Genomic DNA, 27,387 nt, shown 5'->3' on the forward strand with positions numbered 1-27,387 from the left:
ATGGCATTTTCCCATGAGACCACCGAGGGGGTGGAGGGGGGAGGAGCGTTCCACTTCAGAATAGTTTCCCTCTTGGCATAATAAAAAGGATAAAGAGATTAGTATTTTGGTGTATCTGGGTCTTTGTTCGTCATCCGAGACACCCAACAGCGCCAGAGCAGGGGAGATAGAAAGGGTCAGCTGTAGATGGAACTTAATTACCTCAAACACCTCCATCCAGATCTGAGCCACCCTTGGACAGCTCCAAAAGATATGGAAATAAGAGCCATGTTTCGTCACACAGCGGGGAACACTCCGGATATCCCTGAGAAAATATCCTATGCAGTCTCTGGGGGGTGTAGTAAACTCTATGTAGAAATTTAGTCTGAATCAACCTGTCCCTAGATGAAATCATAAGTCCTCCCTGTCAAGGTCAGGTAGGCCCGCTCTCCACACCTCCCACATTCTCCCAAATCATGGTAAAGAGATCAAAGGGGTTTGGATAACGACTCCTGAGCCAAGAGTTGCTCAACAGGGTCCATTGCTAGGGTTAAGGTGTTAGGGAATTTAGCCCGAGTTGCTCAACAGGGTCCATTGCTAGGGAATTGAGCCCCAGCAGCATGTCGTAACATAAGATACCTAAAATACATCCACCCAGGTAGTACAAACTTCCGTCGGAGGTCAGAGAAAGGAATCAAGGAACCCATGGTGTATATGTCTCGTAAACTTATTACCCCAAACCGGGCCCACAGTTGGGGGGTCTGATAGCTGTAGGAAATGTGCAAGATTGGGGTTCCCCCATAAAGGGACAAACTGGAGACCAGCAATCAGGTTTCCTAAATCTTCTATTCGCTATCTCCCAAACCCGCAACGTCATTCTAGTGGGGTGTGGAAGGCTGGGATACGCTCGGCCCCCCCTATAGACTAGGTTGCCAAGCTCTTGAAGAGAACCCAGCAAGGCAGCCTCAAGGCATACTGCCGCATTGGCCCAAGATTGAATGAACCGCCAACGAACAGTGACTAAGACCCAGCAATAGGTCCTATATTCAGGTAATGCCATCCCTCCACATTGCACTGGAAGACTCAGCGTAGTCCTAGCTAACCGGCGATGAGACCCAGCCCAGATAAACGACCCAACACAATTTCTCTAAAGAAGGTAAGAGGTATCCTCATAGAGCAGTTACGAAAGAAGTAAAGGCATTTTCGGCAAGAATATCATTTTAAGTATATTAAATCGCCCCATTAAATTCAGAGGCAATGTAGCCCATAAGGTATGTCTGTCTTTCAACTGACTCAATAGGGGGCACAAGTTAAGAGTGTAGAAACTGGAGAACTCTTGCCCCACCTGGACACCCAAGTATCTAAACTGGTCCACCCACCTCAACAGAGTGGCCGCCTCAATTGTCCAAGCCCGGGAATCCAGAGGGAAAAGAATAGACTAAGATCAATTGATTCGGATCCCAGAAAAGTGTCCAAACTCATCGAAGATCCTGAGGGCAGCCCGCAAGGAGGAATCTGCATCATGCAAATAAACAGTATCTCACAAAAGTGACCACTGTATGGTCTTGGCCACCGTGCTGAGGTCAGTTTCAGGGTCTTGGCAAACTTCATATATCCTAGGCTGTCTTTATGTAGAGCAACAATCTTTTTTTCAGATTGTCAGAGAGTTCTTTGCCATGACGTGCCATGTTGAACTTCCAGTGACCAGTATGAGAGAGGGAGACACACCCATTCACACCTGAGACCTTGTAACACTGAGTCAGATGACACCAGGGAGGGAAAATGGCTAATTGAGCCCAATTTGGACATTTCCACTTAGGGGTGTACTCACTTTTGTTGCCAGCGGTTTAGACATTAATGGCTGTGTGTTGAGTTACTTTGAGGGGACAGCAAACTTACCATGTTATACAAGCTGTACACCCACTACTTTACATTGTAGCAAAGTGTCATTTCTTCAGTGTTGTCACATGAAAAGATAAAATAAAATTACAAAAGTGTAAGGGGTGTACTCACTTTTGTGAGATCCTGTAGGAGAGCCTCATCCGCATAAAGCAAAATCTTTTTACCCAGGGAGCCCACCCTCAGTCCCTCAAAAGAATGGGAATTCCGAATCAAAATTGCCAGAGGTTCTAAGGTCAGCACAAATAGTGATGGGGACAGCGGGCATCCCAGCCGAGTACATCTCTGCAGTGGGAAGGGCTCAGATAGGCTACTACTATGGTCAGAATAGGGGCGTTTGGTGTTCGATAAATCATGGCCAGCTAGGTAAGGAATTTGGGACTAAAGCCAAATCTACGCATCACCTCCCATAGGAACTCCCATTCAACAGAATCGAAAGCCTTTTCAGCATCTAGGGAGGCGATGACCCGCTGACCACTATTATCATGAACAGTAGATAAATTTAGAAACAGCCGCTTAAGGTTGATGTCAGTACCTTTGCCCAGCATGAACCCCGTCTAGTCTGCCTGAATGACCGCCCGGCCAAAATTTTTGTCAATATTTTTGCGTCCACGTTGATTAAAGAAATTGGCCTGTAAGAGGCACAATCCTCAGGGTCCTTCCCAGTTTTAGGTACAAATACTATCATTGCTTCTGACTCAGGAAGTGAACCTCAGGAGAAACATTCCTCAAACAGGGAGACCAGATGGGGGGCAAGAAGTTCCTGATACAGCGAGTACACCTCAGTTGGAATACCAGCTACGCCCAGGGGGTCTTTGCCAACTGAAGTAGGCCAATGGCTTCCTCTAGCTCTTCCAGAGTGATGTCTCCCTCAAGTTCCTCCCTAAAGTCAGAGTCAAGTCTAGGGAAGTCAATCTGATCAAGATAGGAGCACAGTTCATCAGTCGTGAACTCTAACCTAGTGGAGTATAAGAACCTATAATATGAGAGAAATCACAGATTGACCCTCTCATGTGACCTTAACAGGGTCCTATCCTCCGCCCTAATCCCACTAATATGAGTGGCAGCAAATTGCCCCTTCGCCAACCAGGCAAGGAGTCTGCCGTTTTTATTACCAAATTCAAAGATACGCTGTGCAGTGTTCAGCATTGATTTACGAGTCAATTCAACCCTTAACCTTCCTAGCGGTATTCCCGAGTGTGACTCGGGGTAAGATTTTAGTGCCAAAAGCGGTAACCCCGAGTCACACTCGGGGTAGCGCTAAGAAGATCGCTGGATGCTGGAAGAGGTTTTACTTACCTTTTCTCCGGGATCCAGCGAAGACTGCGAGCGGTATGCGGCGGCGGAGCTTCCTCCCGATCGTCTGCGAGCCCCGGCTTCCGTCTCCGGCAACGTGACGTCCGCCGGGGGGTGGAACTGGCAGCAAATTCAAATGTAATATGCACCAAACACACTGATACCGTTCAAAATAAAATAAAATCACATTACATTGCCCCCCAGTGCCCTTTCCTGCAGTTTTACTGTACTTTTTATGTAAATATATATTATATATATATATATATACACACATATACACACACACAGGTCCTTCTCAAAAAATTAGCATATTGTGATAAAGTTCATTATTTTCTGTAATGTACTGATAAACATTAGACTTTCATATATTTTAGATTCATTACACACAACTGAAGTAGTGCAAGCCTTTTATTGTTTTAATATTGATGATTTTGGCATACAGCTCACGAAAACCCAAAATTCCTATCTCAAAAAATTAGCATATCATGAAAAGGTTCTCTAAACGAGCTATTAACCTAATCATCTGAATCAACTAATTAACTCTAAACACCTGCAAAAGATTCCTGAGGCTTTTAAAAACTCCCAGCCTGGTTCATTACTCAAAACCACAATCATGGGTAAGACCGCCGACCTGACTGCTGTCCAGAAGGCCATCATTGACACCCTCAAGCAAGAGGGTAAGACACAGAAAGAAATTTCTGAACGAATAGGCTGTTCCCAGAGTGCTGTATCAAGGCACCTCAGTGGGAAGTCTGTGGGAAGGAAAAAGTGTGGCAGAAAACGCTGAACAACGAGAAGAGGTGACCGGACCCTGAGGAAGATTGTGGAGAAGGACCGATTCCAGACCTTGGGGGACCTGCGGAAGCAGTGGACTGAGTCTGGAGTAGAAACATCTAGAGCCACCATGTACAGGCGTGTGCAGGAAATGGGCTACAGGTGCCGTATTCCCCAGGTCAAGCCACTTTTTAACCAGAAACAGCGGCAGAAGCGCCTGACCTGGGCTACAGAGAAGCAGCACTGGACTGTTGCTCAGTGGTCCAAAGTACTTTTTTCGGATGAAAGCAAATTTTGCATGTCATTCGGAAATCAAGGTGCCAGAGTCTGGAGGAAGACTGGGGAGAGGGAAATGCCAAAATGCCTGAAGTCCAGTGTCAAGTACCCACAGTCAGTGATGGTCTGGGGTGCCATGTCAGCTGCTGGTGTTGGTCCACTGTGTTTTATCAAGGGCAGGGTCAATGCAGCTAGCTATCAGGAGATTTTGGAGCACTTCATGCTTCCATCTGCTGAAAAGCTTTATGGAGATGAAGATTTCATTTTTCAGCACGACCTGGCACCTGCTCACAGTGCCAAAACCACTGGTAAATGGTTTACTGACCATGGGATTACTGTGCTCAATTGGCCTGCCAACTCTCCTGACCTGAACCCCATAGAGAATCTGTGGGATGTTGTGAAGAGAAAGTTGAGGGACGCAAGACCCAACACTCTGGATGAGCTCAAGGCTGCTATCGAAGCATCCTGGGCCTCCATAACACCTCAGCAGTGCCACAGGCTGATTGCCTCCATGCCACGCCGCATTGAAGCAATCATTTCTGCAAAAGGATTCCCGACCAAGTATTGAGTGCATAACTGAACATAATTATTTGAAGGTTGACTTTTTTTGTATTAAAAACACTTTTCTTTTATTGGTCGGATGAAATATGCTAATTTTTTTAGATAGGAATTTTGGGTTTTCGTGAGCTGTATGCCAAAATCATCAATATCAAAACAATAAAAGGCTTGCACTACTTCAGTTGTGTGTAATGAATCTAAAATATATGAAAGTCTAATGTTTATCAGTGCATTACAGAAAATAATGAACTTTATCACAATATGCTTATTTTTTGAGAAGGACCTGTATATATATATATATATATATATATATATATATACAGTGGGTACGGAAAGTATTCAGACCCCCTTAAATTTTTCACTCTTTGTTATATTGCAGCCATTTTCTAAAATCATTTAAGTTTATTCTTCTTCCTCATGAATGTACACATAGCACCCTATACTGACAGAAAAACACAGAATTGTTGACATTGTTGCAGATTTATTAAAAAAGGAAAACTGAAATATCACATGGTCCTAAGTATTCAGACCCTTTGCTGTGACACTCATATATTTAACTCAGGTGCTTTCCATTTCTTCTGATCATCCTTGAGATGGTTCTACACCTTCATTTGAGTCCAGCTGTGTTTGATTATACTGATTGGACTTGATTAGGAAAGCCACACACCTGTCTATATAAGACCTTCCAGATCACAATGCATGTCAGAGCAAATGAGAATCATGAGGTCAAAGGAACTGCCTGAAGAGCTCAGAGACAGAATTGTGGCAAGGCACAGATCTGGCCAAGGTTACAAAAAGATTTCTGCTGCACTTAAGGTTCCTAAGAGCACAGTGGCCTCCATAATCCTCAAATGGAAGACGTTTGGGACGACCAGAACCCTTCCTAGAGCTGGCCGTCCGGCCAAACTGAGCTATCGGGGGAGAAGAGCCTTGGTGAGAGAGGTAAAGAAGAACCCAAAGATCACTGTGGCTGAGCTCCAGAGATGCAGTCAGGAGATGGGAGAAAGTTGTAGAAAGTCAACCATCACTGCAGCCCTCCACCAGTCGGGGCTCTATGGCAGAGTGGCCCGACGGAAGCCTCTCCTCAGTGTAAGACACATGAAAGCCCGCATGGAGTTTGCTAAAAAAACACCTGAAGGACTCCAAGATGGTGAGAAATAAGATTCTCTGGTCTGATGAGACCAAAATAGAACTTTTTGGCCTTAAATTTAAGCGGTATGTGTGGAGAAAACCAGGCACTGCTCATCACCTGTCCAATACAGTCCCAACAGTGAAGCATGGTGGTGGCAGCATCATGCTGTGGGGGTGTTTTTCAGCTGCAGGGACAGGACGACTGGTTGCAATCGAGGGAAAGATGAATGAGGCCAAGTACAGGGATATCCTGGACAAAAACCTTCTCCAGAGTGCTCTGGACCTCAGACTGGGCCGAAGGTTTACCTTCCAACAAGACAATGACCCTAAGCACACAGCTAAAATAACGAAGGAGTGGCTTCACAACAACTCCGTGACTGTTCTAGAATGGCCCAGCCAGAGCCCTGACTTAAACCCAATTGAGCATCTCTGTAGAGACCTAAAAATGGCTGTCCACCAACGTTTACCATCCAACCTGACAGAACTGGAGAGGATCTGCAAGGAGGAATGGCAGAGGATCCCCAAATCCAGGTGTGAAAGACTTGTTGCATCTTTCCCAAAAAGACTCCTGGCTGTATTAGATCAAAAGGGGGCTTCTACTAAATACTGAGCAAAGGGTCTGAATACTTAGGACCATGTGATATTTCAGTTTTCCTTTTTTAATAAATCTGCAACAATGTCAACAATTCTGTGTTTTTCTGTCAGTATGGGGTGCTATGTGTACATTCATGAGGAAGAAGAATGAACTTAAATGATTTTAGCAAATGGCTGCAATATAACAAAGAGTGAAAAATGTAAGGGGGTCTGAATACTTTCCGTACCCACTGTGTATATATATATATATATATATATATATATATATATATTAGGGATGCACCGAAATGAAATTCTTGGCCGAAGCCGAATAATAATAAAATGTTTGGCCGAAGGCCGAATACCGAATGCGGTGTTTTGCATTTTTTCCATTTATTTTGCCAATTTTTTGTCCTCTCTCTTGTCCTCTCGTGTCTCTCTCTCTCTTGTCCTCTCACTCTCTCTTGTCCTCTCATGTCTCTCTCTCTCTCTCTTGTCCTCTCATGTCTCTCTCTCTCTCTCTTGTCCTCTCATGTCTCTCTCTCTCCCTAAATGTTACTGTAGGGAATGGGATTCAGTGCACACTGCAGCCTTGTACCATAGGGTTAATGTTAGTGACACTGTAGGGATTGGGAAGGATGCCGGGAATGGAAATCAGGAAGCATGCAGGCAGCCTTGTAAATTTTAATTGCAGATACAGGGCACTGGGCAGGTCAGGGTTAATGTGGTAACATCAATTACTCAGTGACAGTCAGTCAGTGTCAGTGTGGACTCGATCAGATTATACAGTGACAGACAGTCTCTCATAGTGGTGGTAGTAGAAGGCTGGAGGTGGACTAGTAGTAGCCTGGAAAGGAGCACAGCCGCATACATACATTACTCACTCGTGCACTGCAGCCCGCCCCACACATTCAGTGAGTCTTACTCTCCTCCCTAGTTTTTTCAATGGCACATTCAGGAAGCCAATCACGCCGTGAGTAGCGGCACAGCGGAACCAATCAGGTGTGCAGGCACGCGTGATTTGTTCGCTGTGCAGCTAATCACGGCGTGATTGGCTTCCTGAATGTGCCATTGAAAAAACTAGGGAGGAGAGTAAGACTCACTGAATGTGTGGGGCGGGCTGCAGTGCACGAGTGAGTAATGTATGTATGCTCACCGCTGAAGTGTCCCGGCTTCCCCTGCCTAACACGGAAGTCTGTGAGTCCTCCTGTCCTCCTACGAGTCCCTTCCCCCTGTAAATATCGCCTACGGCCACAGAACGATAGTCAATATCATATCGACTATCGTTCAGCCCTATTATTCGGCCTTTTGACTTATTCGGCCGAACACCGAAAGTGCTATTTTTTCTATTTTCGGCCGAATAATGTTCGGCCACCGATTATTCGGTGCATCCCTAATATATATACGTAATTCTTGTGAATGAGCAGCCCAAACCAACTGTATACATTATACATATATATATATATATATATATATATATATATATATACACACACACACAATATATATATATATATATATATATATATATATATATATATATATATATAATGTATACAGTTGGTTTGGGCTGCTCATTCACAAGAATTACATGCAAAATAATGGTACCGCTTTCAGCACCTAAAATCCAAAAGAATCATACCGCCAGGGAGGTTAAAAAAGACTGGCCTCCCTAAGAGTGAATTGCCTGAGCCCATAGTTTTGTTTGATCAGGATTGGCTACATATGCCTCTTCCCTGGTGCACTCCAGCTCCTCCAGAGCAGCGGAGATACGGGACATATACTCTCCACGCAGCCAGGCCTTAAAGGCATCCCAAGCCACCGCAAGGAGTAGTTGAGTCAGCATTATTAAGCCAATATTGACACATCCCCTCCGGTATGGACTCCTGAACAGTACCATCCATGACCCAATACTTAGATAGTCTCCACAGACCACCCACCCCCCCGGGGGGCCTAGTGACAAGGCAACCAACAGGGGGGCACGGACAGAAATACCGTTAGCAAGAATAGAAATGGCAGACACCCTGCGTAATGCCGCCCGAGAAGCAAAGGCCAGATCTATTCTAGAGAGGGCCTGATGAGACGGCGGATAAAAACGGTCGCCAGATATCGAATAGGGCAAAGGTATTCGCCCATTGAGCCAAGCCTGAGGGCCCCCAAGAGGTGGAATGAAGCCAGTCCATCTCAGAGCACATAACTAAATTAGGTCCCCTAGCAAGAGAACACCCTCCACACCGAACTGCATGTCTTCTGCAGCAGTATTCTCCACATTGCTGATCATAGAAGTCGGGAGCGGATCTTATCCAGGTCTTCACATAGAAGGCCAACATCTAACTGCACATCCTCCATCTTGGAGGTAAGTGCAGTTTGGCAGGCTGCGACAGCAGCCATCACCTCCGTTATTCCCGGCAATGGAGGAGCAGGACCCTCCAGCAGGTTTGTTTGGGATGCCATGTTGACACGTGGCTCAGGCTGGCGGCTCCTCGGGGCTGGCTGCGTCCGGAATGGAAGTATAGTTTCTTACTCCCTTTAGAGTATCCGGGTATTCTGACAGGCATCTGTCAACAGTACAGAGGAACAGGACGAATTGAAAGCCCAGGTAAGGATAAAAGAGCCGAATATTCCGGCAGAGCTTCGAGGGAGACGTTAGCTAACCTCGCCATCTTAACCACGCTCTCTTGTTGTCTTTCCTTGACTATATGGAGGCTCATTTGTAATCCTTGGGGAAAATGGGAAGATGACAATGTTGTCACATTTTTAACCACACAATGGGATTTTTTCAGATTGGGGATGTCATTAAAGTTTAGCCAAAAACGAACTCCAAATCTACTGACAGCCATATTCTAAGACTAATCTATCCAACCCTGTAAAGCAAAAAACGCTATACTTACTTCTTCAGAAGTTGATTTTTTTCCCAGTCACCAGCGGCCGATGCTGTGTGCAGGAGACAGTCAACAACGGCTGGGAAATGCAGGAAGTAATATCACCCATAGACTTACTTTGGGGCTTCCATTGTCGGCTGCCTTTTTTTGCATACGCCTACACATAGAAGCCGCCGCTGACAGCTCAGCATGGGACCAGACAATAGCAGAGCAGCTGCAATAAAGGTTAATATAGCGATTTTTCTTTTACAGGGTTAGATAGATTAGTTTTAGAATATGGCATAGAGTAAATTTTGAGTTATTTAGTTTTTGGCTGAACTTCTACTTAAACTACTTCTGGACCGGATTGTTTTACCCCCTTATGACCCGGCCATTTTTTTCGATACGGTACTGCCTTACTTTAACAATTGCGTGGTCATACCCAAATAAAATTGATGTCCTTTTTTCCCACAAATAGAGTTTTTTTTTTGGTGGTAGTTGATCACCTCTGCAGTTTTTATTTTTTGCGATATAAACAACAAAAAAAAAAAGAGCGACAATTCTGAAACAAAAACAAAAATAAAATAGTTTTCACTTTCTGCTATAAAACACAGCCAATAAAAAAAAAAATAAAAAAATAAAATTTCTTCTTTTATCTTTTTAGGCCAATATGTATTCTGCCACATATTTTTGGTAAAGAAAATCCAAATAAGTGTATATTGATTGGTTTAGGCAAAAGTTATCGCTTCTATAAAACTAGGGGAAAGATTTAGGTAATTTTTATTTTATTTTTTCTTAGAAATGGCAACGATTAGCGATTTTTAGCGGGACAGATCACGGCGGACAGATCGGACACCTGACATTTTTGACACTTTTGGGGGGACCAGTGACATTACTACAGTAATCAGTGCTAAAAATATGCACCATTACTGTAATAATGACACTGGCAGGGAAGGGGTTAACACCAGAGGCGATCAAAGGGTTAAATGTGATCGCGGGGTGTGGGGGATGTACTTATGGAATGAACACAAGGACCTGTGTTCCTAAATAGGAGGAACACAGGAGCCCTGTGTTCATTGCTGACAGAACAGCGGTCTGCCGTGTGTACAACAATTGCTTTGTGCAAACGTTATCGTGTCTACAAACTAGGTGATAGATTTATGGCATTTTCATTTTTTTTTACTAGTAAGGGCGGCGATCAGCGATTTGTAGTGGGACTGCGACACTGCGGCAGACAGAGCAGACACCTGACACTTTTGAGGGGACCCGTGACATTACTGGCTCAGGACCCATTCACATTAGCCACCAGCAGTCCAAAAAATGCTGAACCTACGATCTCTGTGTCTATCACATAACCTCCACACGTCAGTAAGCATGAGGCATACATTTAAACCATTGATCACCCCATAGGGTTAACCCCTTCCCTGCCAGTGTCATTATTACAGTAACAGTGCATATTTTTATCAGTGATTACTGTAGTAATGTCACTGGTACCCCCAAAAGTGTAGAAAATGTCAGTTAGGGGTCCGATCTGTCCGCCACAATGTCGCAGTCCTGAAAAAAAAAAAAAAAAAAAAAAAAAAAAAAAAAACGCAGATCAACGCCATTACTAGTAAAAAAAAAAAATAAATAAAAATGACAAATGTTTCCCGTAGTTAGTAAATGCGATAACTTTTGCACAAACCAATCAAAATACGCTTACTGCGATTTTTTTTTACCAAAAATATGTAGCAGAAAACAAATTGGCCTAAAAAATTTTCGATTTTTAAAATTTTTTTGGGGGAATATCATATAACAGAATGTGAAAAATACTGTTTTTTTTTTTTAAATTGTGGCTTTGAAATGTAAATTTCGTAGCGCAAAAATTAATCGCACAGGTGATCAAATACCACCAAAAGAAAGCTCTATTTCTGGGGAAAAAAAATTACGTAAATGTTGTTTGAGTACAGCATCCCACGACTGTGCAATTGTCCGTTAAAATAACGCAGTGCCTAATCGCAAAATAGGGCCTGGTCAGAAAGGGGGCAAATCCTTCCGGGGCTGAAGTGGTTAACGTTTCATATCCTGTCTACAGTCTGTTTAATAACCCAGTATGGCCGTGTCTGCGGTTTATAAAAATAAGCCATTCTTTACAAGTTTTCAGAACGGCTCTCGCCGCTCACGTGACCCGCCGCCTCTCTCCTCCTGACTGACATCAGTGAGGAATCCTCGGCCACGCCCGCTGCAAGCAGCTGTCAGACGGGGAGAGGAGAGAGCCGACGGGTCACGTGAGCAGCGCCCGGCCCTCTGAAAACTGGTAAAGAACGGCATATTTTTTTTTAAACACATACACTACACACAGGATTATTAAACAGACCAAACAGGATGGTATAAAGTGGCTTAACAACCACTTGAAGGGGGAAGTGAGATTCCAGGGGGGGCGCATTTGCCCCCCCCCTCCCTGTGAACGCCCATGCCTGGGGGGGGGGGCAGCTGAAAACAAGAAGATTTTTTACCTTAATGCATAGTTATTTTTTGCTGGAAAATTAAAAGAACCCCCAAACAGTACATTATATTAGCAGAGACCCCAGAGAATAAAATGGCAGTCGGTGCAATATTTTATGTCACACTGCATTTGCTCAGCGGTCTTTCAATCCTTCAAATATAATTTTTGGGGAAAAAAATACACTTCAGTGAATTAAAAAAAAATAAAACTGTAAAGTTAGCCCAATTTTTTTGTATAATGTGAAAAACGTTACGCCAAGAATTGTGCTCTTTATTCTAAATATGCATCCAGAATAGTGCAGCTCTACCATTTACTAAGCGAAAGTAAAAGAGAATTCCTTTCACAGAACAGCAAGTCTCCTTTCCAGACACTTCACATTCCAACCTAACACCACCCGGGCCCCCACTACTTCCAATACAGCCCGCTGGGCAGAGAGCTAAGGGGAGGCAGAGACTTCCACACAGGCCGGTGAAGGCTGCCACCTCTCCCAGGCACTGCCCGCCTCCCTCCTGGCCTACCTGTACAGCGGGAACAGCACAGCGATATACAAGGCAGGAGATGAAAGAACACATGCAGCGACACAACACACCCACCTACAAGCCACACCCCGCCACTGCCATGCCCGCCCCTTCACCAATCAGCGCAGAACCTCTGCGAGAACCAAGCCTCGTTTTGAAGAACCAATTCTCTTCTGTACAGGGCTGTGAAATGACATGTAAACGAGGCGTGACTCGCAAATGCCCAATGTTTTAACTCTGTCAGGGCTGGAAAGGTTTAGAGCGAGCGAAGTGTGTGTATGACTGAAAGTGTGCCATTCATTAGAAATACAGGGACTTGATGTTAATGAACTAGATAGCAGCTCTGTGCGGACTACTTAAAACGACATATGCACGCTATGTTGGCTCCGGTGTGTTGTTTAACCACAAGGGGTACCTTTGATCCTCAGTGATGTTGTGTAGGGAACCTATTAGGGAGGCACACTTCCGGTCCCAGTGATTCCAGCATGAAGAAGGAGCAGGTGGTGAACTGCCAGTTTTCTGTGTGGTATCCCAGGTTTAAGCGGCTCAGTATCAGGAGGTGAGGAGTTTGTTTATGGTTCAGTCTGGAGGAGAAGGAGTATGGCTTTTATTTAGTAAGACAGAGTGCATTAACCAACTGCTGCCTTTTACTGCCCCTCCTTCAATCATATCTAAACCATTATTATGTTATAGAAATAAGAGAGGGGGATGTTCTTTAGTAAAGCAGCGAAGAACTCAGACAAGGCTGACAACACTACTTGACACTTTAGTGCAGCAGATGTAGAGTTGTCAGCTCATCACAGGAAGTTAGGAGGTCTGACATCATAGGAATGTACAATGTGCAGAGCTGGGCTCTGTGTATTTTCATGCTGTCTGGATGTCTTTAGTAAAGCTGATCTCCATTGAAATCTTTTTTCCAGTTTGAATAAAGTGGGGAATGGTTAGAGCTGTGTGAGGTCCTTATTGTTCTCTGTGACTTAATCTAGGAGATTTTTCATTCCTTCCTGTCAGGACAGAAGGTGACAGTAAATATCTCAGACAAAGTTCTTTTTTTAAAGAGTGGGGGAGGGTTCAACTGCTGATTATGTTTTAAAGTGTCACTAAACCCAGGACCCTGCACTCACTATGTATTAGGCCTGCTTAATATAATCGCCGAATCGATGCAGCATGATGCGACCCTTCGCGATTCTGCATCGATTCGGGGTGATTGAAAAATCCATTACCTAATGACGTCAGTTCTGGGGGCGGGGACAGAAGTGGCATGGCGGCGCTGGCCGGGCTTGTGGAACACAGAGCTCCTCCTCGCGGTGCGGGAGAGGAGAGGAGAGGAGGAGAGCAGAGCTATCAGTTCTCTCTCTGGCCCCGGGATACACACGGCACGCCCACTTAACACGCTGCTGCCCGACTGCCCGCTCTGACAGCCCGGCCGCCTGAAGTCGCGGCCTTCCCGGCTCGGTACACTTCTGGTAGCGGTGCGGTTCTCAGCAGACAGCCTGAGTTGACCGCAGGGGAGCGAGGAGGCCCTGCTTTCCGCCTGTACCGTGCACTGAACTAGTCTGAGCTCCAAATTCCCGACATGAGGCTCATCACCCGGGACCTGTCCGAGCCCTACTCCATACACCTACCGCTACTTCATCCACAACTGGCTGCAGCTCTGCTTCCTGGTAAGTCGGGGCACTACAGGGCCCAGCATTCCTCCTTACCAGGGCCTGCTATAATACAACTAGGGACACTACAGAGCCCAGCATTCCTCCTTACCAGGGCCTGTTATACTACAACTAGGGGGACAACAGAGCCCAGCATTCCTCCTTACCAGAGCCTGCTATACTACAACTAGGGGGACTACAGAGCCCAGCATTCCTCCTTACCAGGGCCTATGGTACTACAACTAGCATCAGGTAACTCTTCTAACCTGATGTGGCCTGTTCTAAAGGGGGATCTATGAGGGGACCTGCTCTACTAAAGGGGGATCTATGGGGGGACCTGCTCTACTAAAGGGGGATCTCTGGGGATGCTGGCCTGCTCTAAAGGGGATCTATGGTGATCCTGCACTAAAGGGGATCTATTCCATAGATTCCCTTTACAGCAGGGTCCCCATAGATCCCCCTTTAGAGCTCAGTTCACCTTGATCCCCTTTAGGGCAGGCCCAGGCTCCCCATAGATCTCCTTTAGAGCAGGGTCCCCATAGATCCCCCTTTAGAGAAGGGTCCCCATAGACCCCCCTTTAGAGCAGGGTCACCATTGGGGACCCTTTTCTAAAGGGGGATCTTAGTAATCATGATGCATCGCGGAATCGTATCGAATCGGGACCCTAATAATCGTAATCACATCGAATCGTGAGGTAAGTGAAGATGTGCAGCCCTACTATGTATGGTCTACCACAGTACACAGAACATGGAAATGCAATTATTTTAGTAAATATAAACGGATAAATACTCTTTTCCATCAGCAGTATATAGCAGTCTTGTGATTTCTATCAGCGTCTGGTTAAAGCTTGTAGGAGGAGTTTTCATACTGCACTGAGCTGTCCTATCAGGATGCAGGACCCCTGACCCTCTGTTGGGACAGTGCTGATTGGCTGATCACATGCACTCTTCCAAGAAAATAAAATCTAGTATTACACACCAAACTGAGCATGTGCAGACTGACTCCTGTAACTCTGTCTTATGCAGACATGTTATGGGGACAATGCAAGAAGGGGAGGATCTGTGCATACAGGATCGGTCTTTTTTTTCACAATGCAGACAATTAACCCCATAGGTTCCAACGTGAGTATAACAAGCATGCTTTACTGCATAGACAGACTGATTTTACTGTTGTGGGTTTAGTAACACTTTAATTGCTGTCTGAGTCCTACTGCCCTATTGGCAGCTGATCCCTGTATTTCCTGTCTTGGGTTCAAATCTCCCTAGTCACAGACAAAGTTAAAAATGTGACAGCAATGTCATCACATGCCTGATGAAGAGGTCATGCACAACTCCAAAACATTGCACTTTGTCTTAGTCTGATACTTCTTCAATTAAGATTTGGATGCTTCCCAAAATGTGCATTTATTCAGCAATATCAACTCTTCCCCACTCTATTAACAAAGAGCAGGAGTTAGACCATAAAAACACATTTGGTTTGGAATGGAATGGTAAGTGTCGGTTCACACTATGGCGATCCGACTTCGGGGGCGACCTGTGAAGTCGCGTGCACCGCGACTTGCATGGACTTCACGTAATGGAAGTCAATGCAAGTCGCTCCGATGTCGCCCCGAAGTAGTACAGGAACCTTTTTCTAAGTCGCAGCAACTTGAGTCGCTCCTATTAGAATGGTTCCCTTAGCACAGAATGGAGCACGACTTGTCAGGCTGACAATTCGCGGTAGTGTGAACCGGGACTAAAGGGTTGGTTTATCATTTTAGGAAAAAAAAAAGTAAACGAACACCCTTCCCCCTTCCACTGTACTCTTACTTACAGTATGTGGGTGATGAACTGTCAGTGCCCATGTAGCCAGGGTAGCAATCCAGAAATTTGAAATTTAAAACTAATCTAAATTAGTCATAGTATGGGTGTGAGTTACTGGCATTCGATTGTAAGCTCCTTGAGGGCAGAGACTGATGTGAATGTAAATATATATACATACAGGGATTTTTTCAGCTGGAACTTGGTGGAGCTCAGTTCCACCACCTCTGGCTCAGGCCCCCTGCTCCCGGCTCACCACTATCACTTGTAAACACAGAAGTCCAGCTTCTGTGCTTACCATTGACAGCTTGTCTCCCAATGGCTCCAGCAGATCTGATCCCCAAAGGTACCCAGGTGCAGTGCAGATCCGGACACCACTTGATGATCTCCCTGCAAGAGCCACCACAGTGTGCAAGGAGGTACTGGGCAAAGAGCTGGCTGGGTTCTTAAGCCTAATACAGCAACACAAGTAAGACATGTGGAAGATGGTGGAGCTTTTAAGGAGAAGGTGGGGCAGTGGACAAGGGGTTGCATGCCAAGATCAGCGCTGAAGAGGGGTGAAAGTGAGATGTGGATAGGGGATGCAGAGGTAAGCAGCTGTGAAAGAAGGGCCACAGCGCTTTGGTCACTTGTTTGAAATTGTCTGTGGATCTTCTTCCCGATTATTTTATATCAAGAGCTGCAAACTGGAACTTGGTGTTTGAGTTCCTGCACCCATTTTCTGAGAAAAAAAAGCCCTGTATGTGTGTGTGTGTGTGTGTGTGTGTGTGTGTATATATATATATATATATATATATATATATATATATATATATATATATATATATATATATGTGTGTGTGTGTGTATGTAAATTGACTGCACTATAGAAGTACCTGTGGTGGTGCAGGAGCAGAGCATGTTCTGCTGTGAGACCTTGTAACAGGGTTCCGCACAGCAAGCATCCTATAGAATCCCCCTCAAAGGAGCTTAAATGGGTGGCATCAGGAAGCAGGGTAGATCGAGATTTAATTGAAAGATTTTCTGGTGTTCATGAGTGAGTTTTAGTCCTTCAGGTCTCTTTTAGCGAATCTAGGGCCTTCCATATCTAGATCTGTCCTTCAGGTTAGTGATGCTAAGCCACCTAAAGCACAATACACGTTAGGAGGGGAACCCTTGGGGGAATCAAAAATGGAGAAAGATCTGGGAGTCTTGGTTGATGATAGACTAGGCAACAGCATGCAATGTCAAGCGGCGGCTACCAAGGCTAGCAGAATATTAACATGCATAAAGAAAGGGATGTTTTCCAGAGATAAGTCTATAATCCTTCCACTTTATAAAACTCTGGTCCGACCGCATCTGGAGTATTCTGTCCAGTTCTGGTCGCCAGTCCTCAGGAGGGATGTGTTGGAGCTGGAGAGAGTACAGAGAAGGGCAACTAAACTAATTAGGGGATTGGAGGACCTTGACTATGAAGAGCGTCTGCAATCACTTGATTTATTTTCCCTGGAGAAGAGACGTCTGAGGGGGGACATGATAGCAATTTTTAAATTTCTCAATGGGGATCTCAGCTTAGAAAAAAAGTTGTTCAGTCGAAGGGATTGCATGAGGACTCGGGGGCATACAATGCGATTAGAGGAGAAGCGTTTTAACCTCAGGCAACGTGGGGGGTTCTTTACTGTTAGGGCTACAAGATTGTGGAATTCTCTACCACAAGAGGTGGTTTCTGCGGGAAGTATGGTGGCTTTCAAAAGACTCTTGGACGTACATCTCAAAGAACAGAACATTAAGGGCTATGTGAGATGATTAGGGCCACACACACCTACACAGGTTGAACTGGATGGACTATTGTCTTTATTCAACCTCACCTACTATGTAACTATGTAACCTACGCTTCTGGAATTAGACACTGTTAGTTCCCGGGCAGTTTCTGTTCTGGAAGGGGGGAGATTTCAGCTACCTTTTTGGAAGAGGGACCTGGTTCAGAACAAGAAGATGCATGTGAAGTCAGTGCAGCTAGGTTCCTATGGAGGAAGAGACGGATGAGCTATTTACACATTTGTGCAGATTGAGGATTGTCAGTCTGAGATAGAATGTATAGGGGCCTGCAGTAACATAAGAGTAGGACTTTCCTATACATCAGTCTCTGAAGGATATGAGTGGAAAGAGCCAGAAACTAAATTATTCATGTCTAGTGCACATTAGATGCATTTTCTTTTTGATACTTAGGGGGATAGGAATTGTTTTTTACATGTCCTCAAGCTTCTCTCCTCTGATTCACTAGTGATTCTGAATAAGGAGCCGCTGCCCTTGGTGGCAAATCAGTAGCCTTCTTGGCTGATGTGGCTGTAGAATCAGCGAGGGCAGGTGGAGTCAGTGCAACTAGGTACCACTATATGGTGGAAGAGAGTGCAGAGCTTTTGAAAGCTATTTACATGTTTGAGCAGATTGAGGATTCACAGCCAGTCCTGTCAGTCCAGGATAGAATGTGCAGGGTCCCCCCCAAGGTACAGTTACTTGTTTATCCTCTCAAGTAGCTGTCCTGGAAGATGATTTGAGAAAACCAAGGTTCTTCTTAGTGATAACAGTATTTGGGAGAATCTTCCAGGACAGCGTCCATATTCCCACCCAGGGGTTTCTAGTTTGAGGTAGTGTTTTTTGCTTATGACTTTGTTATTTGCACATTGTTGGAGGTTCTTTACTCACAACAACGGAGGATGATGGGGAGGGAGGGACTTTTTTGTCTGTTGTTTTTTGTTTTTTGATATTTGTTTCCTGTTAAGCTAAAAATCTCTCAAGTAACTGTTCTGGAAGATTCTCAGAAATAGGTCTAGGGGACATATTTATAAAGCAGTGAATGTGACATGTACCAATCATTCACTGCGGGTGAATCTTCCTGCTGCACGTGTTTTCAATTACAGCGGTTTATGCAACTGCAGTGATTGTTTCCTGTTAAGCTAATAATCTCTCAAGTAACAGCTCTGGAAGATTCTGAAAAGTACCAGTAATACTAACTGTCCCCCCCGGAAAGATAATATTCCACTTCATGGGCTTGTCACACCCTGTCACTGGGCAGGTAAGTGAGGTTATCTCTCCCCAACATAGCAATATAAGCCTGACAGATTTTCTACCCAGAGATGTCAAACTGAGAGGTCTACGGTACATATTTATAAAGCAGTGAATGTGACCTATATCAATTATTCACTGCAGGTGAATCTACCTGGTGCACACGTTTTCAATTAAAGTGATTTATCCACTGCAGGGATTGTTTTGTAAATCTCACATTCACCCCTTTATAAATGTGTCACTATTTCTTCTACTGGGAACTGCAACTGCTTAGCACCAAAACAATTATGGCACTTCAGAACTTAACACTATAGTAAAAATATCTATTTGTAATAATAAATCCCAGAGGAAGGGCCAAAAAAATATTTCCTTAATTATTTTTTGTACAATTATGTGCAGTAATGTATTTTATTAACTGGAGATCAGCTGAGGTGCATTTTTGTAATCCCTAAACCACTAATGGCAAATAAAGGATCGAGATGGCAACATGCGGCTTATAATACACCAATTTGATGCGCCTTTTCTTTTGTAACTTTTTGAGATTACTGTATGTTTTAAGGTCAGGGCATGTGACTGTATTATAGCTATGGGTCCATAATACAGGGCTTGTAAAATTTGCTTTGAATCTAGGAACCAGCTAAAAAAGTTAGGAGCCAATTTTTTTTTTTTATTAAATTATACGGTTGGAATATGTAACATGTTCCTGAACACCCCTGAAAGCAGACACTCTAGAGCAGGGGTGTCAAACTCAATTTCATTGCGGGCCACATCAGTATTACGGTTGCCCTCAAAGGGCTGGTTATATCTGTAAGATTATGGCACTTTTCCACTGCAAGTACTGGCTCGGCTCTACTCGGCCCTGCTTGGCCCGGTTTGCTTTTCCACTACTGGTACCGCATGGTACGGTGTTGGAGCGGTTCGGTACGGTACGTTATGGTTTGCTTTTCCACTAAAGTAGTACTAAAGTTAAGTGGGTGGGATAACAACGGGGTGGGTGGGATTCTCTGACCAATCAGTGGCTAGTAGTGACTGCATGCAAAGGATTGTGGGATATGGTACCTCTTGGAACCACAATCGAGGTGGTACTGTTTTGAGAGCCGTACCGTTCGGTTCCATGCAGTGGAAAAGTGCCGCGGTACCGTACCGTACCGAACCGTTCCTACACCATACCATGCGGTACCAGCAGTGGAAAAGCACAAAAGCGAGCCGAACCGTTCGGTTCCATGCAGTGGAAAAGCGCCATTAGATGTCCAGAGCACCCCACGCCCCATTACACCCTTACATAAGATGTCAAGAGCCCCCCCCCCCCCACACCATCAGAAGGCAAGAGTCACCCACTTTCCTTACTTCACAATGCACCCCCTTACCTTGTGCTGCTGCCAGGAAGAAGATGCAGGTGGATCTGGGAAGAAGAAAGTACAGGCTCTGGAGGAGGGCTGGAATCAGCTTCCAGAGTCTGTTGAATGCTGAGACCAGGGGAGGCAGAGGCAAGGTGGTGTTGCGGCTGCACAGAGAGGTGCAGGATCTGTAAGAGTTCTGCCCTCCTCTCTGCTGCGGACTGCTGAGAAGGGAGGGGGTAAAGACTAGCCTTTTCTGTAGCTGCACAGAGAAACGCTGGATCTGGCAGAGGAGTTCTATCCTCTCTGCTGCAGACTACTGAGACAAGGTGAGGGCAAAGACAATGGGGGTGTTGCAGCTGCAGGAGAGGTGCGAGGGCTACATGAAATGGCCTAGGGGGCCGCATTCGGCCCGCGGGCCTTGTGTTTGACACCGGTGCTCTAGAGAATAAAATCGTGGTAGTTCCAATTTCACAAAGGTCTAGGAACACTAAATTTCAGTAAAAAACATATTAAACTTAATCTTAGGGTGCACGGAAATGCAATAAACTACCTAGTACTTTGGTAAAATATAAAAGCCGAGGTTGCACCGAGTAAATAGATACCCATTATGTCAAACCTGAAAAATGTCAGTACCCTAAATTTTCCATAGGCAATGCTCTAAAAGACCCTGTTTGTCTCCTCTGTGCTGCAGTAAATGTAATGCAATGCAGATCACACTGCATTACATTCATTCCTGGCCTTGATGTCGAGAGAAATTGTCAACCAGGACCTGGAAGTGACGTCACACGTCGCTTCCGGGTCAACAACTAGAAGGGGAGGAGAGCAGATGTGTCCGCTCTCCTCCCTCCCCTCTTCCCAGTGGCACCCGCTTTGCCAGTCCCGCAGATGGGCAAGCGGAGCCCAGAATACATAGCAGGGGGGCATGCGCGAGGTGTGGGGAGAATTTGGGCAGCACCCCAGGCGCCAATAGGAAACTTCTGGTTGCCTGGGATTTGTCGAGCCTTGCCCTAATAGGATTGCTAAAAAAAAAATAATTAAAAAATAATTAAAAACAAAATTGGAATAAAGAAAATAATAAAAATAAAAAACTACTGATACCAACCTCTGCCCTATTGACCAACTCCACTGTCCTACTGACACTGTTAACTGCTCTACTGACTGATACTGTCCACCTTTAAGGTAGGCTAAGTTTATATTTTTACAGTGACAATTGTCTTATTATATTTTTGTAAGTTTTCCTTACAACAGTATTTAGTTAGGCCTTGCTAGTTAAGGTGGCAGACCTGGATCATGTTACAAATTACACTCTAAATTTAGGTGTTACTTGCTCAAAAGTTGCGCTTAACCTTTAAAGTCCCCAAACATGTTTTTCTTCTTTTCGTGATTGAAAGTAGCATATTATTTCTCTTAGCCCGCGTTCACATTGGTCTGGTTTGACATGTCAAATCTGAGCCAATTGCTGGCAATTGCACCATCCAAATCGGTGTGACGCCAACTTTTCGGAGCAAGCGCAGATTCCCAAAAGTAGTTTCTGTACTACTTTTAGTGACTTCGGGGGGCGACTTCCATAGAAATCTGTGCAGGAACCCACACAGACAGACGTCTGTGAAATCGCCCCCGAAGTCGGCCTGAAATGCCGTCTTGAAATCATGCGAGTTCAGCTGAACTTGCACGATTTCAAATCGGCCTCAGTGTGAACCAGGGCTTATTGTACATGAGTCTTCTACAAGGTTTCTTTTTGCATCCTCATGTTTCACATTTCTCTCTTTTTTAGTGTTATAATCCCACTGCCAGAAAATGTGAAAGACTATTTACTTGACGATGGAACTCTTGTTGTCTCTGGAAGGTACCAAGTATTTTATTACTCCCACAGTTTATTTGCAATTATGTGTGTTTCTTCTTGTCATTGCGTGTTATTCTTGTGTATTTTTTAAAGTGTATCTATTACTGACATTTTTATTTTTGATAGACAGGGAAGAGGGTAAGTCGCCTGCTGTTTTTTTATTTTTTTCATACCTAGACTTCAGCATGTAGCTCTGGTTGAGAAACTTTGAAATATAGTATTCTCGTCTTAAAACCAAAGGTGTTTATATGTCATCACATGCATTGCAAACCCAAATGGCAAGTGATATATGTTTAGGCATATTAGACAGAAGCATGCAAGTCATCCCTGTTTGCTCCAGTGGCCAAGCCTTTTTCCGGAACCAAGGATCCCAAATACATTATGCACAATAGTAGAAATAAACACACTATACCGAAAAATATTTACTGCAGCAAAATGCAAATTCAAGCATTGGCCAAATTAGGGCTGGGCGATAAAACGATACCGATATGTATCGCGATAGTCTCGTCATCGATAGCAATAAACAAAATTGAACGATAAAACGAAAAGTCCGCTCCGACGGGTTTAAGCTTTAAAAATGGCGCCGCCCGTCGCATACATGTCACCGCGCACGCGCCGCCGCCGCTCGGGAGAGGCCGGAAATAGCCGAAATTATACGAGCGGTGGCGGCGCGTGCGCAATGACGTGTCGGCGCCGGGTGGCGCCATTTTTAAAATGAAGGCGCCTCTGGAACAGGTAAGTGAAACAGCTTCACTACCTGCCATTATGCAGGGCTGCGGGCACACTACAAGGGATGCAGTGCTGCGGGCATGGTCTACCTGTACCATGCCCACAGCACTGCATCTCCTGTAGTATGCCCACAACCCCGGATCCTCTTGTACCATGCCAGTGCCCTGCATTCTCCTGCACCATGCCAGTACCCTGCATTCTCCTGCACCATGCCAGTGCCCTGCATTCTCCTGCACCATGCCAGTGCCCTGCATTCTCCTGCACCATGCCAGTGCCCTGCATTCTCCTGCACCATGCCAGTACCCTGCATTCTCCTGCACCATGCCAGTGCCCTGCATTCTCCTGCACCATGCCAGTGCCCTGCATTCTCCTGCACCATGCCAGTGCCCTGCATTCTCCTGCACCATGCCAGTGCCCTGCATTCTCCTGCACCATGCCAGTGCCCTGCATTCTCCTGCACCATGCCAGTGCCCTGCATTCTCCTGCACCATGCCAGTGCCCTGCATTCTCCTGCACCATGCCAGTACCCTGCATTCTCCTGCACCATGCCAGTCACCCTGCATTCTCCTGTACCATGCCCGCCGCCCTGCATTCTCACCCTAGGGTCCTTATTTTAAATGGGTAATAAAAAATATCAATAATTATCGATATCGACCGATATGAAACACTGATATCGTGATACAGTTTTCAGCCATATCGCCCAGCCCTAGGCCAAATACAATGTATAATATTGAGTTGGTTATCATTGCCCTATGGAATTGCTTTGTTTTCTTGGTGTACAGTGTAAGTGGTTACAAGTAATTGCCTTCTATTTAAAGCGCAAAAAAAAAAGATAATTTACTGCCTTTAGCTCTCTCTGCATGGTCTGACTTAATATACTGGAATACATGGGGTTTGGATAACTGGTTCTGTATATTGGGTTGAATATTTGCTATAACCCAGACGCTTTTGATTAATAGTTGACCATTGGGGCATTAAATGATGTGCAGTGCTCCACCCTGTATTCTTATTTGTTTCTTTCTGCTACTCAGTGATGTCATGATGGTCTATTGTCTTTGTTTCTAGGGAGGATTCTGCTGGATGTTCCCACCCAGACTCTAACAGTAACGATGAGGAAGAAGCAGAGGTACAGGTAGTGTTTTGTTTTTACACTGATAATAGCCAGGGCTACATTCACTGCATTATGTAAATCATTATTCAGATGTTAGAAATATAATATAGCATAGTTCTAGCTCAGAGGAAATGAGTGTTGATAACAGCCTAACATGACTGGTTTTCAAAAATCAAGGTTCTAGATGCAACTGTTAGTGATACATTTCAAGCACTGACATACCTGTGATTTTATTATACCTTATTATTTAGTTTAGTAGTGTTAATATTAGACTTTAGAGCAGGCATCGCTAAATGGTGGACTGCGAGCCAAGTCCGGACCGAGTCAATGTTCTGTCCGGATCCACCGCGGTCGCGCCATTTAGGATCTGCTTTTTTTCCCTTAGCCGCCACTGCCTGCTAGCTCTGTTGTCTTTACAGAGCTGACATCAGAAGAGCAGCACAGCGATGCACAGAGGGTGGGCGCTGGCCAAGTTAACTGATTGGTTGCTAGAACCGCCCTACATTCTAGCAACCAATTAATTAACTGGTGCAGGTCCTGCACTTCCGATGTCAGCTGTTATGCCTCCTACTTTGCTATGCCTCCGATATCAGCTGCTGTGCCCTGTGTAAGGTAGGACAGGAAAGGGGGCACTGTTGTTGTTATGAAAGGCGGAGGAAGCTGATGTAAAGGGGGAAAGGATCAGAAACTGTAATATGAAGGAGGAGGGGTGATATAAAACAGGCAGGGCAGGAATGTGAAGGGAGTGTTATGAAGGGGGATAGGGTTCTATAAAGGGGGGGGGGACAAAAATGTGAAGGGGTGCTGGGGACTGCAGTGTGAATGGGGGGTTCAAAAAATAAAGGGGTGAGCTTAGAAATGTCAGGGGGGTTCTATAAAGGAAATGAGGACAGGAATGTCAAGGGGGGCTGGGGATTGCAGTGTGAAGAGGGGTGCTATAAAGGGGTGAGGACAGTTATGTGAAGGGGTTGCTATAAAATGGGGGAGGACAGGATGGTGAAGGGGGTGCTATAAAGAGGGTGAGGACAGGAATGTGAAGGGGGTACTATAAAAAGGCGGAGGACAGTTATGTGAAGGGGGGTGCTATAAAGGGGGTGAGGACAGGAACGTGAAGGGGGTGCGGGCAGTAATGTTAAGGGGGGGGGGGGTGCTATAAAAATGGTGAGGAGAGGAATGTGACGGGGGTTGCTTTAAAGAGAGTGAAAACAGTAATGTGAAGGAGGGTGCTATAAAGGGGGTGAGGACAGGAATGTGAAGGGGGTGCTTTAAAGAGAGTGAGGACAGGAATGTGAAGGAGGGTGCTATAAAGGGGGTGAGGACAGGAATGTGAAGGAGGGTGCTATAAAGGGGGTGAGGACAGGAAGGTGAAGGGGGTGCTTTAAAGAGAGTGAGGACAGTTATGTGAAGGGGGGTGCTATAAAGGGGGGGAGGACAGGAATGTGAAGGGGGTGCGGGCAGTAATGTTAAGGGGGGGTGCTATAAAAATGGTGAGGAGAGGAATGTGACGGGGGTTGCTTTAAAGAGAGTGAAAACCGTAATGTGAAGGAGGGTGCTATAAAGGGGGTGAGGACAGGAATGTGAAGGGGGTGCTTTAAAGAGAGTGAGGACAGTAATGTGAAGGAGGGTGCTATAAAGGGAGAGAGGACAGGAATGTGAAGGGGGACTGGGGTCAGGGGACTGCAATGTGAAGGAGTAGTATATTAAAGGGGCGAGGAAAGGAATGTGAAGGGGGGGTTGTGATTTGAAGGGGGCTGGGAACTGCAATTTGAAGTAGGGGGTGATATAAAGGGGGGCAGCAGACAAGAATGTGAAGGGGGGCTGAGGACTCTAATGTGAAGGGGGGGATGATGTGCAGGGGGACTGAGAACACTGATATAATAAAAAGGACTGTAACGTGAAGGATCTGAGGCTAGGTTCACATTATTGCGTAACGCGTGTAGGTGGCCCATTTTTTTTCAGTGGACTGCCTTATAAGCAGAAACGCAGAAAAATAAGTCCCTGACCCTTTTTTTTTTTTTTTTTTTAATTGCGCCGTACTAAGCTGAATGGTACTGTGGCACTTGCGAAAACGCGCCACGTTTGCCATTTTGCAGAAGTGCCTTTGAGAGTCAAATGTATGATTCAGACCTCGGCTGGAAGAAAATTTTACTGACTGGACCTTCATAAAGTTTTATTCAATACCCCTGCTTTAAAGTGTAAATCTAAAAGCAAACCTGTACTGTACTGCAGCTTACCAGCCCTTTGATTTGATGGCTGCATTCATTTACTTTTTGAAAGTTTTTTTCGTTTTCCTTATGTCACCTGTTGATCCTTCAATTATTACACTTACTGTTCTAGGGTGGTTATGCTCACTGACCATACTATATATCTTTAAAGACGTAACACTGTCTCCCTAGGACAAAACGTGTGTCAGAACTACAGGCAATGATTATGTAGTTCACAGGTAGAAATAGAAACCTTACTAATTGACAAGAATGCAGCACAGGCAGAGTGCACAGGAACTTGTCAGATCACTACATTTTTGGCAGGGTCAGCAGGTATTTCTGCACATGTCTGACTGATAAAAATGCTTTCAATGGTATGTTTAACAGACCACAAGGAGGAAAATAAGAGACATTTATTGTCGAAGTTTACATAATTATAAGGTTACAAAAAGAGAGACAAAAACGGCTATTACTGTCACTTGTAAAAGGTAGATATACTTTATATTTAAAATGAATCTAACCCTCCTTTTCCAGCCTCTTGAACTAATTAAATCCCCCTACTCCAGTTTTTTACCTTTTATCTGTGTCATAGCAACTATACTGTAGCTTATCTGTTTATTTGCCTCTCCGGGAGAATTCCTCCATGGCTCTGGCCACTCCAATGCACTAAGGCCTCAAAGACATGTAAAGGTACATACTGTTGAGTCTGGAGATGCTCAAAGTATGGTCCCATAAAAGTCCACAAGCTCTGGTCAGTAATGAAGATGAGTTCTGCCAGATATGCAGGTAAAAAATCCTATCCATGTAAAGGTACAACATGTCAAAATATGTGGCAGAAGCAAAATTTTTTTTAAAAGTCTACCTTTTTGTAATTTAAAAGTAGTTCTTAAGCTTTTGTTATACAGTGTCCTCATTCTTCTGCAAGCAGAAGAGGGCATTTCCTCATTAACTCGTCCCCCAATATTAAGCTGAGATGGTTGCCTCACAACATGAGAGGTACCAGCAGGTTGCTGAAATGCGTGGGACATCCTATATAGACACAGCCAAGATAGGGCCACTACAGAGGCAATGAAATTGATATATTTGTGCCATCTGTGGCTTAGCATCTTTGTCCAGAAAGTAGATGCTACTCCTGAGTGATACCTGCACATATAGGAATGGGCTTTGGAGTGGCAGGCCATAAATTCTTAATTATTTTCCCAACACATGTTTATGCTAAGAGGCACTTGAATGTGTGGCGAAACTTCTTCAACATTACAGTAACAAAATCCAGTTGCCTGTTTTCTCTGGTGATTTGTATCTTGCTACATATTGGATGT

The 27,387-nt window shown here is 44.9% G+C and overlaps 3 protein-coding genes across 5 annotated transcripts in view; 1 reads left to right on the forward strand and 2 right to left on the reverse strand.

Annotated features, from left to right (window-relative positions):
- The window catches only part of NUDT5 (nudix hydrolase 5), a 73,299-nt gene extending 60,869 nt beyond the window's left edge, over window positions 1-12,430 (reverse strand). The window contains exon 1 of the mRNA XM_082256805.1: window positions 12,351-12,430. The gene's annotated coding sequence lies outside the window, so the exon portion shown is untranslated. The remainder of the gene's footprint in view (window positions 1-12,350) is intronic.
- The window catches only part of UPF2 (UPF2 regulator of nonsense mediated mRNA decay), a gene marked incomplete at its 3' end in the record, with an annotated part of 673,568 nt that overhangs the window by 319,799 nt on the left and 326,382 nt on the right, over window positions 1-27,387 (reverse strand). The gene's annotated exons all lie outside the window — the stretch shown is intronic.
- CDC123 (cell division cycle 123) overlaps window positions 12,809-27,387 on the forward strand; it is a 131,287-nt gene continuing 116,708 nt past the window's right edge. Inside the window, exons 1-3 of one of the 2 annotated variants that reach the window (XM_082256970.1) lie at window positions 12,809-12,909; window positions 21,956-22,027; window positions 23,819-23,885. In XM_082256970.1, coding sequence (XP_082113096.1) covers window positions 12,836-12,909; window positions 21,956-22,027; window positions 23,819-23,885 — 213 coding nt within the window. In that variant the 5' untranslated portion in view covers window positions 12,809-12,835. The remainder of the gene's footprint in view (window positions 12,910-21,955; window positions 22,028-23,818; window positions 23,886-27,387) is intronic. The other variant, XM_082256971.1, reaches the window with a different exon arrangement.

The sequence above is a fragment of the Pelophylax lessonae genome (assembly GCF_965119305.1).
Source record: "Pelophylax lessonae genome assembly, chromosome: 4".
NCBI classification, from domain to species: domain Eukaryota; kingdom Metazoa; phylum Chordata; class Amphibia; order Anura; family Ranidae; genus Pelophylax; species Pelophylax lessonae.